At 38.4% G+C, this 20762-nt stretch overlaps 1 protein-coding gene across 1 annotated transcript; it reads left to right on the top strand.

The window, feature by feature from the left end:
* The first annotated feature begins 16239 nt into the window (after positions 1-16239).
* On the top strand, positions 16240-18356 carry LOC127127189 (SKP1-interacting partner 15). The gene has a single exon (XM_051056318.1). It carries the CDS (start codon positions 16411-16413, stop codon positions 17566-17568), a length of 1158 nt encoding a protein of 385 aa, XP_050912275.1. The 5' UTR covers positions 16240-16410; the 3' UTR covers positions 17569-18356.
* Positions 18357-20762: the final 2406 nt, after the last annotated feature.

Genomic DNA, 20762 nt, shown 5'->3' with positions numbered 1-20762 from the left:
TTATTTTTGGTTCTGCTAATATCTCTGTTTGCCAAGAATTTTCTAAGTTAATGCAGGCAGAATTTGAGATGAGTTTAATGCAAGAACTAAAGTTCTTTCTAGGAATTCAAATTAATCAAACTCCAGAAGTCACGTACGTCCATCAAAGTAAATATATTAAAGACGTTCTGAAGAAGTTTGACATGACTGAATGCAACTCTGCAAAAACTCCCATGCACCCAACTTGCATTCTGGAAAAGGAAGAGGTAAGCAACAAGGTTTGTCAGAAGCTCTATCGAGGTATGATAGGCTCTCTTCTCTATCTGACTGCTACTCGTCCTGATATTCTCTTTAGTGTCTGTCTTTGTGCCAGATTCCAATCAGATCCTAGAGAATCTCATTTAACAGCAGTTAAGAGAATTCTTAAGTATCTGAAAGGAACTCCTAACCTGGGCCTGATGTATGAGAAAACATCAGAGTATAGACTCTCGGGTTATTGTGATGCAGATTATGCAGGAGATAGAATAGAACGAAAAAGCACCTCTGGAAATTGCCAGCTTCTGGGAAACAATCTGATATCCTGGGCTAGCAAAAGACAATCAACAATTGCTCTATCAACTGCAGAAGCAGAATATATCTCAGCGTCACTGTGCACAACTCAGATGCTCTGGATGAAGCATCAGCTAGAAGATCTACAAATCTTTGAGAGTAACATTCCTATCTTTTGTGATAATACTGTTGCTATTTGTTTAAGTAAGAATCCCATTCTACATTCCAGAGCCAAACACATTGAAATAAAACATCATTTTATCAGAGACTATGTTCAGAAAGGGATAGTAACATTGAAGTTTATTGATACAGAACATCAATGGGCAGATATCTTTACTAAGCCTCTAGCTGAAGATAGATTTCTTTTCATCTTAGAAAATCTGAACATTAAAAATTGCCCTGAATGAAGTGTGGCTCTGAAAAAGTAAAATGAGACTCTGATGTAAACAAATACATTTCTGCCTCTGACTCTGATACTTCTACCAAGTTAAGAAGATATCTGAGTTAGAAATCTTCAGAAACCAATCCTTTGGTATTCCTGAAGATCAGATACATCAACACGTGGAGCTCTGAGCGTCTAACCTTAGAACTTCTAGACAGCTGTCAAAAGAAATTCAAAAGGCAGACGTTTGAGTTCTCCTCGAGCAGTGTGCGTACTGTGGGATTAGACATTCATTAATTAGCTGTAATCATTTTTCCCCCAAGCATGCTTACTTGAGCGTTGTGCTAACGCAATTTTATGTGTCGTTTTGCATGTGTTTCACTTAGAGTATATAAACACTTTTCTCACATTTCACACACTTATCACTCTCACTCACTCTAAAACCCTAAACCTCTCTCAAGCATTCTCTGAAAAAAAACTCCTCATCTTCATCAATCTTCATCTTCTTCTTTCACCATGGACACTCAACAACAACAAGTCTTTAACTTCTCTCAAGAAATGGAATCAAGCTCTACTGCTCAAACCTCAAGCATTCCAACACCAACCGTTACAGGCGTCACCATCACCCCTGTTTACAAAGAACCCCATGTTCTTGACCGAGAACGCCATATCAACCTTTCAACCCCTTTTGAAGGATTGGACGTGTTGTGTGAATCGCTAGTTGATTTCGACAACTTGAAGAGAAATGGCGTTGATCTCACTGAAGAGCTTCGTAAACAAGGATGGGAAAATTATTTCCAAAGGCTTTATGGTCCTGTTTACCCTCTTCTCATCAAGGAGTTCTGGAGATTTGCAGATGCAGATGACCACTTCATCGTATCCTATGTTCTGGGGGTAAAGATTGTTATCACTGAAGGATCAATTGCCTCCTTACTAAACATGGAAAGAGCTGGAGGTAAAAGGATTTACAACATCCCTCCTAGGTCAAAGCGCATTACTGATGTAATCAATCCAACAATCTTCAAACCCAACACTGAAGGAAATCCTTCAAAGAACAAGGAGCTACATCAGAACCTCAGAGTGTGGCTGAAGATCATTCTGGGAACCATTCACCACCGTCCAGCCTCTAACTCCTCTGACTACATCAATGCAGACCAGAAATGCATTCTGTATTGCATTCAGAAGGGTGTGAAAATCTGCCTCCCTGCTCTCCTTTTCAGATATCTGAGAGATTCTGTCAGAGAAACCAGAAACAACATGAAGCCCAGATCCTACATCCCTCTGGGAAGATTGTTATCTGATGTCTTCATTGAGAATGGGCTTGTGGATCATCTGGAGAAGGCCAAGCTGATGCTAGATCTGGCAATAGATGTTGGGAAGCCTCTGAACGCCAGAAATCTCAAGAGTATGGGAATAATCAAGAAGATTCAAGTCAGACCCACTCTGGACACATCCTGGGATTCTTTGAAAGATCAGAGGAAGATGCCTCATGGCCTTGCCAGGTTCTTCAAGAATGAACCCAGAGATGCTGTTGCTATCTATCTTCAGCGTCTGCTAGATAATGGTGTTGACATCTCTGACTTCAGCCTCGACGACTGTCTGGATTCAGAAGAAGATTTCGTCAGATACAAGAGAGGTCTCTCTGAGAAGAAGATAGCACCTCCGGCAAAGAAGGCCAGACTTGGAGAAGCTTCTGGAAGCAAATCTTCAGCTCCTCTGAATATCTCTACTGGTACGTCTGTTCCTCCTGTTACCTCTAATCCTCTGATGGCTTCTTCTAACCCTCTCTCTTCACAACCTATTTTTACTACCTCTGAAAATCCCACCTTCAACCACCAGAACCTCCCAACCTTCACCAGTTCTAAATGTAGCCCGTACATTCATACCTCCCTCTGAACCTAAACAAACTCACCAAAGCACTTCTTCTTCATCATCCTCAGAACCAGAATCACCCCCATATGTTTCCATCTCTTCTGACCCAGAATATCCTGACCCTGATTCCCCAACCATAGCCACAATTTTTGCTCATAAACTTGCTTCACAACACCAAACACAAACACAATCTGAAGCAACTTCACCTCCACCACAACAAACAACCACCATACCTTCTGAAACTCAACCCTCTGAACCCCACACCTCTGATATCACCCCACCAAACATCTCCGCTGCACCTGAAGCTGAAACTGAACCCTTAGATTTAAACCCTCTTTACGCTTCACCCCAAATATCTGAACCTCAACTAGAAGCAGAATCTGAACCCCAACCTGAATCAGAATCTGAACCTCACACATTAAATCTCAGCCCTCCACCTCATACCTCTGAACCTGAACCTGAACCTGAACTTTCTACACCTACCCTTGAGGAAGCCATCATGCAGGTAGCAGAAGCTTCAGTACAAAAGGTCAAGTCTCTAACCACTAACTCTGAAATCAGTGATGATCCTAAATCTGTAAGGACACACTGGAACAGAGTCATTGGCTGGATGACCTCTGAGTCTTTTAGACTGAAGAACATCTCTGAACAAGTCAGAAATGGCTACATCAGAGATGCTGAGGCAAGACTCCAGGAGAGACTTGCCAGAGAGGCTGAAGCCAGAAGGCTAGAGGAAGAGAGATTGGCCAAGGAAGCTGAAGAAGAAGCAAGAAGACTGGAAGAAGAAGAAAAAGCTCGTCAAGCTGAAATCCTAAGGGAAAAGGAAGCTGAAGCTAAGGCTCTGGCGGATGCAGAAGCACAAGCTGCTGCTGAAGCTGAAGCTCAGCAGGCTCTGACTCTGGGAGAGTCCTCTTCTGTGATCCCTATGGTTCTTCAGACTCTGAAAGAACTTAAGCAAGATCAGAATGAACTCCGGGCCAGAATGGACAAGCAAGATACTGTCAACGACAACATCCAGAACATGCTTGCTATGTTGCTTCAGAGAATGCCTCCACCTCCGAACCCTTAGGCACTTAGGAATTATTTTTGCTTGACTGTTGTTTTGTTTCTTTTCGTTTTTCTCTGGATCCGATGTTTTCTTGTTGCCTTTGTGCGTTTATCTGAATACAAGTTTTTCTCTTTACTTATTTATTTTTTTTACTATGTCTTTTTGATTCTGACAAAAAGGGGAGAAGTCATTAATAGCTCTGATGAAAATATTGTCTAATTACCTTAAGCATTCTGCAACATATTTTTTCTTAAAAATAATTTTATCTAACCTGGATTTAAGAAATTGCAGAAGGTATCAAGAAACCTCCTTACTTAAGAAACTCTGGTAAGAACTTCTGAACTCCCTAGCACTATCTCAGGGGGAGCTTCTGTCTATCTGATCTAATATTATTCATGTTTCATCTGCTAATTAAGGTTGTTTTGTCATCATCAAAAAGAGGGAGATTGTAAGAACAAAAATTGTTCTACAACAGATTCCTTGATTTTGATGATAACAAAGGATGAAACCAAAAATGGCACCCTAACGAAAAGTTTCTAAGTGTGCAGGGTTCTAAAGAAAGAAGGAAGAAATCTGATGATGTCATCAGATACAAAACCAGATCAGATACTAATTATCAAATGATCAGAAGCATCTGAAGTGAAAACAAGTTCAAGATAGTCTAACTCTGAGCAAAACAAAAAGTATCAGAAGCATCTGAACAAGAAGTGAACTCTAGAAGTTCTGACTCTGAACAACGTATGCTAAACTCCAGAAGTTCTCAGCGCTATCTGAAGAAACTATCTGAACTCACAAGAGATCAACATCAGAAGCAAGATTCCAAGATTCTCCAGAAACACAAATACTCTGAGCATGTAATTGCTAATCATGAAAGAGTAACGTTAAAGTCAAGTAAAGATTTGCAAATGGATTTCCTAATTAAGAAAGAGACGTTAATCTCCAATTTCAATAAAGAAGATACTACTTGTGGTAAGTAGTCATTTCAAGAAGAGAAAGTTATCCTGCAGAAGCTACTTATGTTATGGCGTAAAATCATCTTATTACTCATCAGTTTCAACTACTACCTCACTGATCTATATAAAGGATTACAAATCAACTTTCAGTATACAATAAGCAAGCCAACAAGCCAAAATTATACTGAAACATCAACACTCAAGAAAAACACTCTTGCTCTCTAAGATCTTCATGAAGCTTTTGCTTATAACGTGAAAAAACTCTTGTTCTTAATACTGTAATATTTGCTTTCTTAGAAGCACTCTAGATTACATAAACCTTTTATCATTGTTTGTTTTATTTCCTCAAGTGACTTTGTGAAGTCTGTATACTTGAGAGGACTAAGAGATTTTTCTCTTAGACGTTGTTTGTAATCTTTCAAGATTAGTGGATTAAGTCCTTGTTGAAGGCGAAATCACCTCGGCCGGGTGGACTGGAGTAGCTTTGTGTTATAAGCGAACCAGTATAAAATTCTTGTGTGATTTTCTTTTTGAAAAGTGCTTATTTTTCCAAACAATTCAACCCCCCCCCCCTTTCTTGTTTTTCTCACCTTCAATTGGTATCAGAGCTCTGGCTCTGTTATTGATTTTCTAATCAAACACTTAACCGTGTAGAGAGATCCAGTACGAGAAAAACAATGGCCCACTCAAATGAAAGAGATTCTTACAATGCTAAGCCTCCTGTTTTTGATGGAGAGAAATTTGATTACTGGAAAGATAGAATCGAAAGTTTCTTTCTGGGTTATGATGCTGACCTCTGGGACATAGTCACAGATGGATATACACCTCCAGTCTTAGAAAATGGAGCTGAAGTTCCCAGAAACAAGATGTCAGAAGATCAGAAACGTATCTTCAAAAATCATCACAAGGCCAGAACAATACTTCTAAATGCTATATCATACAACGAATATGAAAAGATCACCAACAGAGAGACAGCCAAAGATATACTTGACTCTCTGAAGATGACCCATGAAGGAAACTCCCAAGTCAAGGAGACGAAGGCTCTGGCGCTTATCCAGAAATATGAAGCCTTCAAAATGGAAGATGACGAAGCTATAGAGGCTATGTTTTCTAGATTTCAAACTCTTATTGCAGGTCTTAAAGTGCTAGACAAAGGATACACGACTGCAGATCATGTTAAGAAGATAGTCAGAAGTCTGCCAAAGAAATGGAGACCTATGGTTACTGCTCTGAAGCTGTCAAAGGATCTGAACAATATCAGCCTTGAAGAACTTGTTAGTTCTCTCAGAAGCCATGAGATAGAACTAGAGGAGGATGAGCCTCAGAAAAAGAACAAGTCCGTAGCGCTAAAGTCCAGATCTGAAAGACGGAAACCTGACAGAACCAAAGCTCTCCAGGAAGAAACTGAAGATACTGACGATTCTGAACCAGAAGAGTCTGATGATGAAGAAGAGTTGTCCCTACTAACCAGAAGAGTCAAGCAACTCTGGAAAAAGAGGAACAACAACTTCAGAAGACCAAGACCCAGAGGGGATCGATCAGAGTCAACTTCAAAAGGTAAAGCTAATAAAGATATTACCTGTTATGAATGTAAAGAAACAGGTCATTACAGAAATGAATGCCCCAAGCTGAAGAAAGACAACTCTAGAAAAGAAAGCTTCAAGAAAAATACCTTCAGAACAAAGAAAGGATTAATGGCCACCTGGGATGATAGTGAATCTGGATCATCAGAATCTGACTCTGATGAACAGGCCAACATAGCACTTATGGCTACCACATCCAGCAACTCAGATGAAGAATCTGAAGAGGTATTTTCTGAACTTTCTCGTTCTGATTTAGAATCATGCTTGTCAGAAACTCTAAGCTCATATCAGAAATTAAAACAAAAGTTTAAAAACATCAAAGGCTGTCTTAAAGCAAAATTTGAAGAATGTAGAGAGCTTGAGATAACAATTTTATCACGAGAAGATACAATCAAATCTTTAATGTTAGAAAGATATGAAGCAAAAACAAAAAGCTCTGAATTAGAAGAAGCATTATCTCAAGCACCAGAAACTTCAAATAAAATAATTTATCAATATGAAGAAGCCTTTCAAGAATTTCTGAAAAATGGGATAGATAGGAGTATTATGGCATCCATGATTTATGGAGTAAGTCAGAACAATAAAAGGGGAATTGGGTATGATCCTAAGGAAGATAAAACTTCTACCAGTGACCAACTTAAATCTCCCTTTTCATATCATTACACACACACAAGAACAAAAATTTAAAAATGCTAGAAAACCCAAAGTTATGAGAAACTCTGGGAAAACTAATCTGAAAGGACCCAAGAGATTCTGGGTACCGAAAGATAAGATTATCTATGTTGCAGATATCCTATGCAGCAAAGTTCAGACACCAGTCATGGTACCTGGACTCTGGATGCTCGCGACACATGACGGGAAGAAAGTCTATGTTCCAAAGTCTGGAACTTAAAAACGCTGGATTTGTAGGCTTCGGAGGAGATCAGAAAGGAAGGATCAGAGGCTCCGGAACTATTGGTAATGGTACTCTTCCCTCTATATCTGATGTTCTTTATGTAGAAGGATTAATGCATAACTTGTTATCCATAAGTCAATTAAGTGATAACGGTTATGATGTAATCTTCAATCAAAAAACATGTAAAGCCATTAATCAGAACGATGGCTCTGTCCTTTTCACAGGCAAGAGGAAAAACAACATTTACAAAATAAATCTTTGTGATTTAAAAGATCAAAATGTTAAATGTCTAATGTCAGTTCACGAAGAGCAATGGGTATGGCATAGACGCTTGGGCCACATTAGCATGAGGAAACTTTCTCAGCTAACTAAACTCGAGTTAGTCAGAGGCCTACCTAAACTGAAGTTTTCTTCAGATGCTCTGTGTGAAGCTTGTCAGAAAGGAAAATTTTCAAAAACATCTTTTAAAAAGAAAAATGTTTTTTCTACCTCTAAGCCTCTGGAACTTCTTCACATTGACTTATTTGGTCCTGTGAAAACAGCATCAGTTAATGGAAAGAAGTATGGACTAGTCATTGTTGATGATTACAGTCGCTGGACATGGGTAAAATTCCTAAAGCACAAGAGTGAGTCTCACTCTGTATTCACCAGTTTCTGTTCCAAAGTGCAAAAAGAATTTGACTCTAAAATTATTAGAGTCAGAAGTGATCATGGTGGAGAATTTGAAAACAAAGATTTTGAAGAATTATTTGATTCTAATGGAATATCCCATGATTTCTCCTGCCCTAGAACTCCACAACAAAATGGAGTTGTAGAGAGGAAGAATAGGACACTCCAAGAGATGGCCAGAACCATGATCAATGAAACTAATGTAGCAAAGCACTTTTGGGCAGAAGCTGTAAATACAGCGTGTTACATTCAGAATAGAATCTCTATAAGACCTATTCTAGAAAAGACTCCCTATGAATTGTGTAAAGGAAGAAAACCAAACATTTCATATTTTCATCCTTTTGGATGTTCTTGTTTTATATTAAATACTAAAGAACATCTGAACAAGTTTGATTCCAAAGCACAGAAAGGTATTATGTTAGAATACTCAGAACGCTCTAAAGGCTACAGAGTATACAACACAGAAACCAAAATTGTGGAAGAATCAATTCATGTCAGATTTGATGATAAGCTTGACCCTGAAAAGTCAAAGCTAGTTGAAAAGTTTGCAGATTTGGAAATCACTCTTGTAGAATCTGATAAAACTCCAGAAGCAACTGTCACTCAGAACTCTGAAGAAATTAAATCTCCAGAAATCCCAAAGAAAGTCAAAAGTCGTATCAATGTATCTGAATATTTGATTCTGGGAAACAAGGACGAACCTGTCAGAACCAGATCTACCTTCAGGACTTCTGAAGATACTACTCTGGGACTAGTGTCTCTGATTGAGCCTACGTCTTGTGATGAAGCACTTCAGGATAACGACTGGGTGGCAGCTATGCAAGAAGAATTGGATCAATTCTCAAAGAATGATGTCTGGGATCTCGTTCCTAAACCCAGAGGCACTCATGTCATTGGAACCAGATGGGTTTTCAGAAACAAGCTGAACGAGAAAGGAGAAGTTGTCAGAAACAAAGCTCGACTGGTAGCTCAAGGTTACAGTCAACAAGAAGGTATTGACTATAATGAAACCTTTGCTCCAGTCGCGAGGTTAGAATCTATTCGTCTTCTTGTATCTTTTGCTAATAATCATTCTATTAAATTATATCAAATGGATGTCAAGAGTGCATTCCTTAATGGTTATATATCAGAAGAAGTGTATGTCAACCAACCTCCAGGTTTTGAAAATTCAAATTTTCCAGAACATGTTTTTAAACTTAAGAAATCCTTATATGGACTTAAACAAGCTCCCAGAGCTTGGTATGAACGATTAAGCAATTTTCTTCTGGAACAAAATTTTATCAGAGGGAAAGTTGATTCTACACTCTTCTGTAAAAACCTTAATAATGATCTCATGATATGCCAGATTTATGTTGATGATATTATTTTTGGTTCTGCTAATATCTCTGTTTGCCAAGAATTTTCTAAGTTAATGCAGGCAGAATTTGAGATGAGTTTAATGCAAGAACTAAAGTTCTTTCTAGGAATTCAAATTAATCAAACTCCAGAAGTCACGTACGTCCATCAAAGTAAATATATTAAAGACGTTCTGAAGAAGTTTGACATGACTGAATGCAACTCTGCAAAAACTCCCATGCACCCAACTTGCATTCTGGAAAAGGAAGAGGTAAGCAACAAGGTTTGTCAGAAGCTCTATCGAGGTATGATAGGCTCTCTTCTCTATCTGACTGCTACTCGTCCTGATATTCTCTTTAGTGTCTGTCTTTGTGCCAGATTCCAATCAGATCCTAGAGAATCTCATTTAACAGCAGTTAAGAGAATTCTTAAGTATCTGAAAGGAACTCCTAACCTGGGCCTGATGTATGAGAAAACATCAGAGTATAGACTCTCGGGTTATTGTGATGCAGATTATGCAGGAGATAGAATAGAACGAAAAAGCACCTCTGGAAATTGCCAGCTTCTGGGAAACAATCTGATATCCTGGGCTAGCAAAAGACAATCAACAATTGCTCTATCAACTGCAGAAGCAGAATATATCTCAGCGTCACTGTGCACAACTCAGATGCTCTGGATGAAGCATCAGCTAGAAGATCTACAAATCTTTGAGAGTAACATTCCTATCTTTTGTGATAATACTATTGCTATTTGTTTAAGTAAGAATCCCATTCTACATTCCAGAGCCAAACACATTGAAATAAAACATCATTTTATCAGAGACTATGTTCAGAAAGGGATAGTAACATTGAAGTTTATTGATACAGAACATCAATGGGCAGATATCTTTACTAAGCCTCTAGATGAAGATAGATTTCTTTTCATCTTAGAAAATCTGAACATTAAAAATTGCCCTGAATGAAGTGTGGCTCTGAAAAAGTAAAATGAGACTCTGATGTAAACAAATACATTTCTGCCTCTGACTCTGATACTTCTACCAAGTTAAGAAGATATCTGAGTTAGAAATCTTCAGAAACCAATCCTTTGGTATTCCTGAAGATCAGATACCTCAACACGTGGAGCTCTGAGCGTCTAACCTTAGAACTTCTAGACAGCTGTCAAAAGAAATTCAAAAGGCAGACGTTTGAGTTCTCCTCGAGCAGTGTGCGTACTGTGGGATTAGACATTCATTAATTAGCTGTAATCATTTTCCCCCCCAAGCATGCTTACTTGAGCGTTGTGCTAACGCAATTTTATGTGTCGTTTTGCATGTGTTTCACTTAGAGTATATAAACACTTTTCTCACATTTCACACACTTATCACTCTCACTCACTCTAAAACCCTAAACCTCTCTCAAGCATTCTCTGAAAAAAAACTCCTCATCTTCATCAATCTTCATCTTCTTCTTTCACCATGGACACTCAACAACAACAAGTCTTTAACTTCTCTCAAGAAATGGAATCAAGCTCTACTGCTCAAACCTCAAGCATTCCAACACCAACCGTTACAGGCGTCACCATCACCCCTGTTTACAAAGAACCCCATGTTCTTGACCGAGAACGCCATATCAACCTTTCAACCCCTTTTGAAGGATTGGACGTGTTGTGTGAATCGCTAGTTGATTTCGACAACTTGAAGAGAAATGGCGTTGATCTCACTGAAGAGCTTCGTAAACAAGGATGGGAAAATTATTTCCAAAGGCTTTATGGTCCTGTTTACCCTCTTCTCATCAAGGAGTTCTGGAGATTTGCAGATGCAGATGACCACTTCATCGTATCCTATGTTCTAGGGGTAAAGATTGTTATCACTGAAGGATCAATTGCCTCCTTACTAAACATGGAAAGAGCTGGAGGTAAAAGGATTTACAACATCCCTCCTAGGTCAAAGCGCATTACTGATGTAATCAATCCAACAATCTTCAAACCCAACACTGAAGGAAATCCTTCAAAGAACAAGGAGCTACATCAGAACCTCAGAGTGTGGCTGAAGATCATTCTGGGAACCATTCACCACCGTCCAGCCTCTAACTCCTCTGACTACATCAATGCAGACCAGAAATGCATTCTGTATTGCATTCAGAAGGGTGTGAAAATCTGCCTCCCTGCTCTCCTTTTCAGATATCTGAGAGATTCTGTCAGAGAAACCAGAAACAACATGAAGCCCAGATCCTACATCCCTCTGGGAAGATTGTTATCTGATGTCTTCATTGAGAATGGGCTTGTGGATCATCTGGAGAAGGCCAAGCTGATGCTAGATCTGGCAATAGATGTTGGGAAGCCTCTGAACGCCAGAAATCTCAAGAGTATGGGAATAATCAAGAAGATTCAAGTCAGACCCACTCTGGACACATCCTGGGATTCTTTGAAAGATCAGAGGAAGATGCCTCATGGCCTTGCCAGGTTCTTCAAGAATGAACCCAGAGATGCTGTTGCTATCTATCTTCAGCGTCTGCTAGATGATGGTGTTGACATCTCTGACTTCAGCCTCGACGACTGTCTGGATTCAGAAGAAGATTTCGTCAGATACAAGAGAGGTCTCTCTGAGAAGAAGATAGCACCTCCGGCAAAGAAGGCCAGACTTGGAGAAGCTTCTGGAAGCAAATCTTCAGCTCCTCTGAATATCTCTACTGGTACGTCTGTTCCTCCTGTTACCTCTAATCCTCTGATGGCTTCTTCTAACCCTCTCTCTTCACAACCTATTTTTACTACCTCTGAAAATCCCACCTTCAACCACCAGAACCTCCCAACCTTCACCAGTTCTAAATGTAGCCCGTACATTCATACCTCCCTCTGAACCTAAACAAACTCACCAAAGCACTTCTTCTTCATCATCCTCAGAACCAGAATCACCCCCATATGTTTCCATCTCTTCTGACCCAGAATATCCTGACCCTGATTCCCCAACCATAGCCACAATTTTTGCTCATAAACTTGCTTCACAACACCAAACACAAACACAATCTGAAGCAACTTCACCTCCACCACAACAAACAACCACCATACCTTCTGAAACTCAACCCTCTGAACCCCACACCTCTGATATCACCCCACCAAACATCTCCGCTGCACCTGAAGCTGAAACTGAACCCTTAGATTTAAACCCTCTTTACGCTTCACCCCAAATATCTGAACCTCAACTAGAAGCAGAATCTGAACCCCAACCTGAATCAGAATCTGAACCTCACACATTAAATCTCAGCCCTCCACCTCATACCTCTGAACCTGAACCTGAACCTGAACTTTCTACACCTACCCTTGAGGAAGCCATCATGCAGGTAGCAGAAGCTTCAGTACAAAAGGTCAAGTCTCTAACCACTAACTCTGAAATCAGTGATGATCCTAAATCTGTAAGGACACACTGGAACAGAGTCATTGGCTGGATGACCTCTGAGTCTTTTAGACTGAAGAACATCTCTGAACAAGTCAGAAATGGCTACATCAGAGATGCTGAAGCAAGACTCCAGGAGAGACTTGCCAGAGAGGCTGAAGCCAGAAGGCTAGAGGAAGAGAGATTGGCCAAGGAAGCTGAAGAAGAAGCAAGAAGACTGGAAGAAGAAGAAAAAGCTCGTCAAGCTGAAATCCTAAGGGAAAAGGAAGCTGAAGCTAAGGCTCTGGCGGATGCAGAAGCACAAGCTGCTGCTGAAGCTGAAGCTCAGCAGGCTCTGACTCTGGGAGAGTCCTCTTCTGTGATCCCTATGGTTCTTCAGACTCTGAAAGAACTTAAGCAAGATCAGAATGAACTCCGGGCCAGAATGGACAAGCAAGATACTGTCAACGACAACATCCAGAACATGCTTGCTATGTTGCTTCAGAGAATGCCTCCGCCTCCGAACCCTTAGGCACTTAGGAATTATTTTTGCTTGACTGTTGTTTTGTTTCTTTTCGTTTTTCTCTGGATCCGATGTTTTCTTGTTGCCTTTGTGCGTTTATCTGAATACAAGTTTTTCTCTTTACTTATTTATTTTTTTTACTATGTCTTTTTGATTCTGACAAAAAGGGGGAGAAGTCATTAATAGCTCTGATGAAAATATTGTCTAATTACCTTAAGCATTCTGCAACATATTTTTTCTTAAAAATAATTTTATCTAACCTGGATTTAAGAAATTGCAGAAGGTATCAAGAAACCTCCTTACTTAAGAAACTCTGGTAAGAACTTCTGAACTCCCTAGCACTATCTCAGGGGGAGCTTCTGTCTATCTGATCTAATATTATTCATGTTTCATCTGCTAATTAAGGTTGTTTTGTCATCATCAAAAAGGGGGAGATTGTAAGAACAAAAATTGTTCTACAACAGATTCCTTGATTTTGATGATAACAAAGGATGAAACCAAAAATGGCACCCTAACGAAAAGTTTCTAAGTGTGCAGGGTTCTAAAGAAAGAAGGAAGAAATCTGATGATGTCATCAGATACAAAACCAGATCAGATACTAATTATCAAATGATCAGAAGCATCTGAAGTGAAAACAAGTTCAAGATAGTCTAACTCTGAGCAAAACAAAAAGTATCAGAAGCATCTGAACAAGAAGTGAACTCTAGAAGTTCTGACTCTGAACAACGTATGCTAAACTCCAGAAGTTCTCAGCGCTATCTGAAGAAACTATCTGAACTCACAAGAGATCAACATCAGAAGCAAGATTCCAAGATTCTCCAGAAACACAAATACTCTGAGCATGGAATTGCTAATCATGAAAGAGTAACGTTAAAGTCAAGTAAAGATTTGCAAATGGATTTCCTAATTAAGAAAGAGACGTTAATCTCCAATTTCAATAAAGAAGATACTACTTGTGGTAAGTAGTCATTTCAAGGAGAGAAAGTTATCCTGCAGAAGCTACTTATGTTATGGCGTAAAATCATCTTATTACTCATCAGTTTCAACTACTACCTCACTGATCTATATAAAGGATTACAAATCAACTTTCAGTATACAATAAGCAAGCCAACAAGCCAAAATTATACTGAAACATCAACACTCAAGAAAAACACTCTTGCTCTCTAAGATCTTCACGAAGCTTTTGCTTATAACGTGAAAAAACTCTTGTTCTTAATACTGTAATATTTGCTTTCTTAGAAGCACTCTAGATTACATAAACCTTTTATCATTGTTTGTTTTATTTCCTCAAGTGACTTTGTGAAGTCTGTATACTTGAGAGGACTAAGAGATTTTTCTCTTAGACGTTGTTTGTAATCTTTCAAGATTAGTGGATTAAGTCCTTGTTGAAGGCGAAATCACCTCGGCCGGGTGGACTGGAGTAGCTTTGTGTTATAAGCGAACCAGTATAAAATTCTTGTGTGATTTTCTTTTTGAAAAGTGCTTATTTTTCCAAACAATTCAAACCCCCCCCCTTTCTTGTTTTTCTCACCTTCAGTTATGACGCTCTTATTTCTTTTTGGAACTGCTATTTTATTTCAAATTTCAAATTTCCCCCGCCCAAACGTCAAGGCGAAGCGGTCTTCCGTGCATTTGATTAAAATTCTTTAAGTCCCAAAACCTCATGTTGGTCGACATAATGACCTGCCGACGGAGACGTCGTTTCCTGTCGGCCTCCTCTTTTAGTTTGCTTTTCTTTCTTGATTGCATTCGACATCTTTTACCTTTTGGTAGGGTATAATCCCCACATTCATAGGCCTCTTTCATTACTTGTGCTTTCAACCTGCCTTAGGTATATATCGTGGTAACAGTTGTACTCGATAATATGTTTGGCGAATGAATTCTATCGTTGATGAGAGGGAATCTGATGAGTGGTGTCATGCTTGTTTCTCCTTTGAGAGTAGTGCATAAGGCACTTCCCGAAATAATGATTTTAAAGAGAAGTGTGAATATCATCACCATCATGGGTTGTGAGGATAAGAGTTAAGACCATGATGGCTCATGTGTTTTCTGTTGAGAAACAAGTGTGAGTTGTGTAAGTCCCACATTGCTTAAAAAGTGGAGGTTGAACACTTGATAAGTCAGAGGACTCATACACCTATTGCCTTAAGATTTTGTATGAATATGTGGTCTCTTTCACTTGTTTGAGTGATTCTTTGACCTTTAGGTGAGTTTTTGATCCAATGTGGATGCTTCCCATCATGATGATCCATCAGTGGTATTAGAGTCTGATTCGAGAAATGGACTTACTTATTGAATTAAAAGTCTTCCTGATATTGTGGTGGTCAAGCGGCGTGTCCCATTGAAGTTCCTGTGAGAATCAAGAGACATCCTATAAATTGCACCACTATTCCAAGGTATAATAGAATATAGGTAGTACGTGGAAGAAGTCCACCGAAGAAGGTTCTAGCACATTGTTGGATGTTTCCGATGGTTAGAGAAAGGGAGAGGATTAACAAAGTTAGAAAGAAGAAACAACGTTCAAGTTAGCAAAGTTAAAGAAAAGAAACTTGTAAATGTGTCATCAATCATATTTTGGTGTGATTCGAAGTCACACTTCTATAATAATACCAGTTAAAACCATTCTCAATGGATACTGAATAAATCTTCAAAAATATTCTAAGATGTAACTTATTTTATACATTAATGCATCACAATTACTCACATGTGTTATTTTAAATATAGTTAAAATAAAAATTAAGCTATATTTAAAGTCTTAAGATTAACTTATAGTACAAAATACTTTTTTTTTATTTAGTAATTATATCAAGACCGGATAATTCTTCTTTTTTCCAAAATCACTGTCCCTTTCTTTTCCCTCTTCCGTAAATCACAGAGAGTGTCTCTTTTCTTACTTTTCTTCCATAAATCACAGTGTCCATTTTAACTTGGTCAAAGTAAAATTCAATCCAAAGATACATTTAACCTTTCCCTCTTTTTTCAACATTATCATCTCTCTTTCCTCTTTTCATATCTCATCTCTGACACATCTCACACTCCTTTACAACACATCCTAAATCTAAGCAAAGGACAAAATAGTAAAAACAATAAAACAATATCCCAAATCAAAATCCTCAATTACCCTAAATATCCTAACAAAACTCGACAAGTCAATACACAAAAAAGAAATTCCCACCTTTAAAAAAAAACATTAAAAAAAGACATCCTTACCCATTATTCTCCCACATAAAACTTCTTCACCACAACACAACACAACACAAACACAAAAAAAAAAAAATGGAACAAGAACATCATCAACAAGAACAAGAACCATTAATCTACAACCTCCCACACGACACACTTCTCAAAATCTTCTCCACTTTACCCCTCCGTCAAATCATTCTCTGCCGTTCCCTTTCCAAATTCTTCAACCACCTACTCACCACACCAACCTTCCTCCACCACATCTCCGCCACTCTTCCATCACTCAACCTCCTTGCCCTCCGCCACCACAACCACCACAACCACCACAACCCCTCCACCGTCCACCTCTTCGATCCTGACCTAAATCAATGGCTTCATTTTCCTCTTAATTTTCTCCCTTTCTCTAATCCTCTCCCTGTCGCTTCCTCTCATGGACTCATTTACCTTTGGGCCCAGCCCAATAACACAAGCCCAATTTCACAAGCCCAAGCCCAAACTAAATCATTACTCGCTTGTAATCCACTAACCCGCAAATTCCGGATCCTTCCTCAATTAGGATCCGCTTGGTGTCGACATGGATCGGTGTTAGTTGACTCAGTCAACCGAGTCATGGTTCTAACTGAACTCGCCGCTTTATATTTCTCCGGTGACGGCGGTGATAACGGTGGTTGCTGGCTGAAATTTTCGTCAAATCTTCCATCGAAGCCGCGGAGTCCGGTTCTGATTGAGGATTCTGCTTACGCGCTTTGCTGCGATGATGTTGGATCTCCTTGGAGGAGTCAATGGAAGCTATTCTCGTGCCGATTTACTTCGACAACTTCGGTGAAGTGGTCGAGAGTAGATCGTCGGGAGTGGGGAGATGTTTTTGATATACTGAAACGGCCACGCCTTGTTCGCGGTGTTGGGAACCGGATCTTGATGATTGGGGGATTGAAGTCTTCGTTTTCGTTGAATTCACCGTGCTCGACAATTTTGATTTTGAGGCTTGATCTTGGGAATATGGAGTGGGATGAAGCTGGGAGAATGCCGGTGGAGATGTTTAGGTGTTTTCAGGATGCTGGGAAGTTTAAGGTTTTTGGTGCTGGTGATAGGGTTTGCTTCTCGGCGAAGAGGATTGGGAAAGTGGCGCTTTGGGATCGTGGTGCGGTGGCAGAGGGTGGAGAGTGGCGGTGGATTGTTAATGTGCCGGGAAATGGGGATGGAGTCTACCGGGGATTCGTGTTTGAAGGGAGGCTTGATGCATTGCCTTGAGGGTTAGGATCGGGAAATTGACGATTTATGATGTGGTGCTGCAGAGGGTGAAGAGTGGCTGTGTATCGGTAGTGTGCCAATCTGTCTTTGAAGGTAGGCTTGATGCATTGCCTTGAGGGTTAGGATTGGGAAATTGGCGATTTGGGATCGTGGTGCTGCAGAGGGCGAAGAGTGGCTGTGTATCGGTAGTGTGTCAATCTGTCTTTGAAGGTATGCTTGATGCATTACCTTGAGGGTTAGGATCGGGAAATTGATGCATTTGGATCGGGGTGAAGAGTGGCGGTGGATTGATAATGTTTTGATCGGTGATTTGTCTTTGAAGGGTGGCATGATGCATTACATTGAGGGGTGATTTGTCTTTGAAGGGTGGCTTGATGCATTATATTGAGGGTTAGGATCGGGAAATAGCGGTTTGGATTGGGAAAGTGGAGAGTGGCGGTGGATTGTTGATATATGGTAAATGGCGATGGAGCCTACTGAAGATTCGTCTTTGAAGGGAGGGTTGATGCATTGCCCCGAGAGTTCCAATTATGGATTCAAAATTTGGTATTTTAATTAAAGTTGTTTATGCTATGTTGATTTTGGATATAATTTATATGCATTGAATTCTTTTTTACACATGCATCCAATTACATATAAACTAGATACAGATATTTGTGGAGATATTATCGAAACACTGATTACAAACTGATTACAAAGTTACATTGTGTGATTTGATTGGGTGTATATGTTAAAAAAATTATGTTGTAAGTTGGCTTTATATTTAAACATGATTTTGAATGTTTTAAGACCATGCTTTAAGTAAAAGCAAGAAAAACTTGCTTTTCAGTTGGATCAAACCATGGTAGATGTCTAAGGTTGCTTGTAGTTTAAGTCATATAAATTTATCATTGCAATTTCATGTGGGTTTTATGGTGGTCCATGAAAAAGAGGGTGAGTTTTATTACTGTACCTAATAAGCTTAATTCTATATAGATTTTAAAAATATAGATATTTAAGTTCATCATGATTGACTCTTGTGTTATCAAATATCGGCCATGGCAGATATACATTGGCGGTTTTTGGGCTGTTGCGGATTTTTCCGGCAGTATGGCAGTCCGGTATTGACAACATCAATTAATCCACATTTACTTGTGAAAGTTACTTTGTATGAACAGTTGAGTGCATACCTTTCAATGTGATGATTAATATTTCTTTTGAACCCAAATTCCAACTATATATATATATTCCGCCATTAGGGGATCAGTGACTGTGGAATCAAGATGAGTTGGTCTAGATCTAAAACGCGGTGATTTTAGTTTTATAAAATAAACCAAAAGGTTCATATGTGTGAGGTATGTCAATATTAGAGATTAGCTGTTGGGTTTCACTTGAAGTTTACTTCAAACTTCATAGGTGAAGCTGGAAATGAGTTTAAACAACATTCCTCACAATAGAGGCACTAAGTGGAGATAAATATTGTGGTATGTTCTCTAAGATTTGTGATTTTTTTTTAAAATAAGCATTTTTTTAAAATTTAAATATTTAAATAATTTATTTTTCAAATTAATTATCGAAATAACGACCTTTCAGAACTGATGCTTCAGTTGAACTGACACATCTAATTACCATTCAAAGGAGGCACCCAAGCATCTGATGCATGCTTGCAATGCTAATGAGCTTAGACGCCTAAGCATGTGGTGCATGTATGCGTGCTTATGAGTGTGCGTCATCATATGCATTGGCGCATGTATGTGTCATGTGTGTGTGACGCTTAGTGTGCATCTCCCATAATTTTTTACATAATTTTTTATTCTCCTTTTATTTTTCTTCATTTTTCTTCCATCTCCTTCAATTTTTTTTTCTTTTCTTTAACCATGTCTGAATACTCATATATTCACAAGAGAAATGCCGATTTAATCTTTATCGGAGACTGCACTGTTGAAAAAATTAAATCAACATTTCTCTTGTGAGTACATGAGTATTCAAACATGATTAAAGAATTTTTTTTGAAGGAGATTGAATGAAAATGAAGGAATATGGAAGGAGGGAAAAAAATTGTGTGGAAAAATATGGGAGATGCACACACATGCATGCGCCATTGCCCTAGGCGTCACACACACATGGCACATGCATGCGTCAATGCATGTGGCGCACACATACATGTGCCACATGCTTGGGCATCTAAGTCCATTAACATTGCAAACATATGTAAGATGCTTGGACGTCTCCTTTGAATGATAATTGAATGCGTCAGATCAACCGACACATTATTATTTCGGTAATTAATTTAAAAAATATACTATTTTAATATTTAAATTAAAAAAAATGATTGTTTAAAAAAAAATCATGATCTGTCTCTTAGATTTTCTTATTCAATTTTAATGTATAGATAAATATCTTTCCCCATAGCATCATGGCATTATGGCGCGGTGGATTTTTATGCTGATTTCAATAGGAACTCGGCCAATGGATGGCCGAGTGCTTAAAACATTTTTTTTTAATTTCTTTTATTTATTTAAATTTTTTTAATTAATTAACATTTATTGTCCTATTATTTACTATTTGACATCATATCCATATGTAATAAGACACTAAAATTCATTAAATACATTTTATTATCCTCATAAAAAAATAATATATAACATCAATACTTTTAAATAATAATTAATTAAATTATATATAACATTTATTGTTCCTCATAGTAATTAATTAAAACTTTAAAAAGAAATTAAAAGTCCTTCAATCATTCCTTTTCAATTGATTGAAGGAATATGAAAAGGATTAGGCAATCATAGAAATATATGAGTATTTGTTGAACATTATATCTTCGGCAAATATTTTTATATCGTATCCACAGAGATTGGTTGATATTACCGCCGTTCTATAATTCAAATATTGTAAGTTTAGAAAGTAACAAGGTTGTTTTGGTTGAAAAGTTATCTTGTGAGTAAATGTCACTAAAAACCGTAAAATGATTTTAATCTAATGTAAAAGCTTGGCAAGATTGGAGTTCACTATTTCAAATACTTATGATTCCTTATGATAAATAAATAGATTCAAGATTATTGATGATGTTCAAGTATCCTCTCAAAGTCATTTATGTCTAAATGATATTGTGATAATCACTATATTGATCCTTAGACGATCTCTCCACCTAACTATCAATATAGCAACCTTTAATGCTTAATACCAAAGAAGAGTAATGAATAAAT

This window comes from Lathyrus oleraceus, chromosome 1 (genome assembly GCF_024323335.1).
Source record: "Lathyrus oleraceus cultivar Zhongwan6 chromosome 1, CAAS_Psat_ZW6_1.0, whole genome shotgun sequence".
In the NCBI taxonomy this organism is placed as follows: Eukaryota; Viridiplantae; Streptophyta; class Magnoliopsida; order Fabales; family Fabaceae; genus Lathyrus; species Lathyrus oleraceus.
Note: the sequence above shows the minus strand (reverse complement) of the source record. Positions and strands in the feature narration are given on the sequence as shown.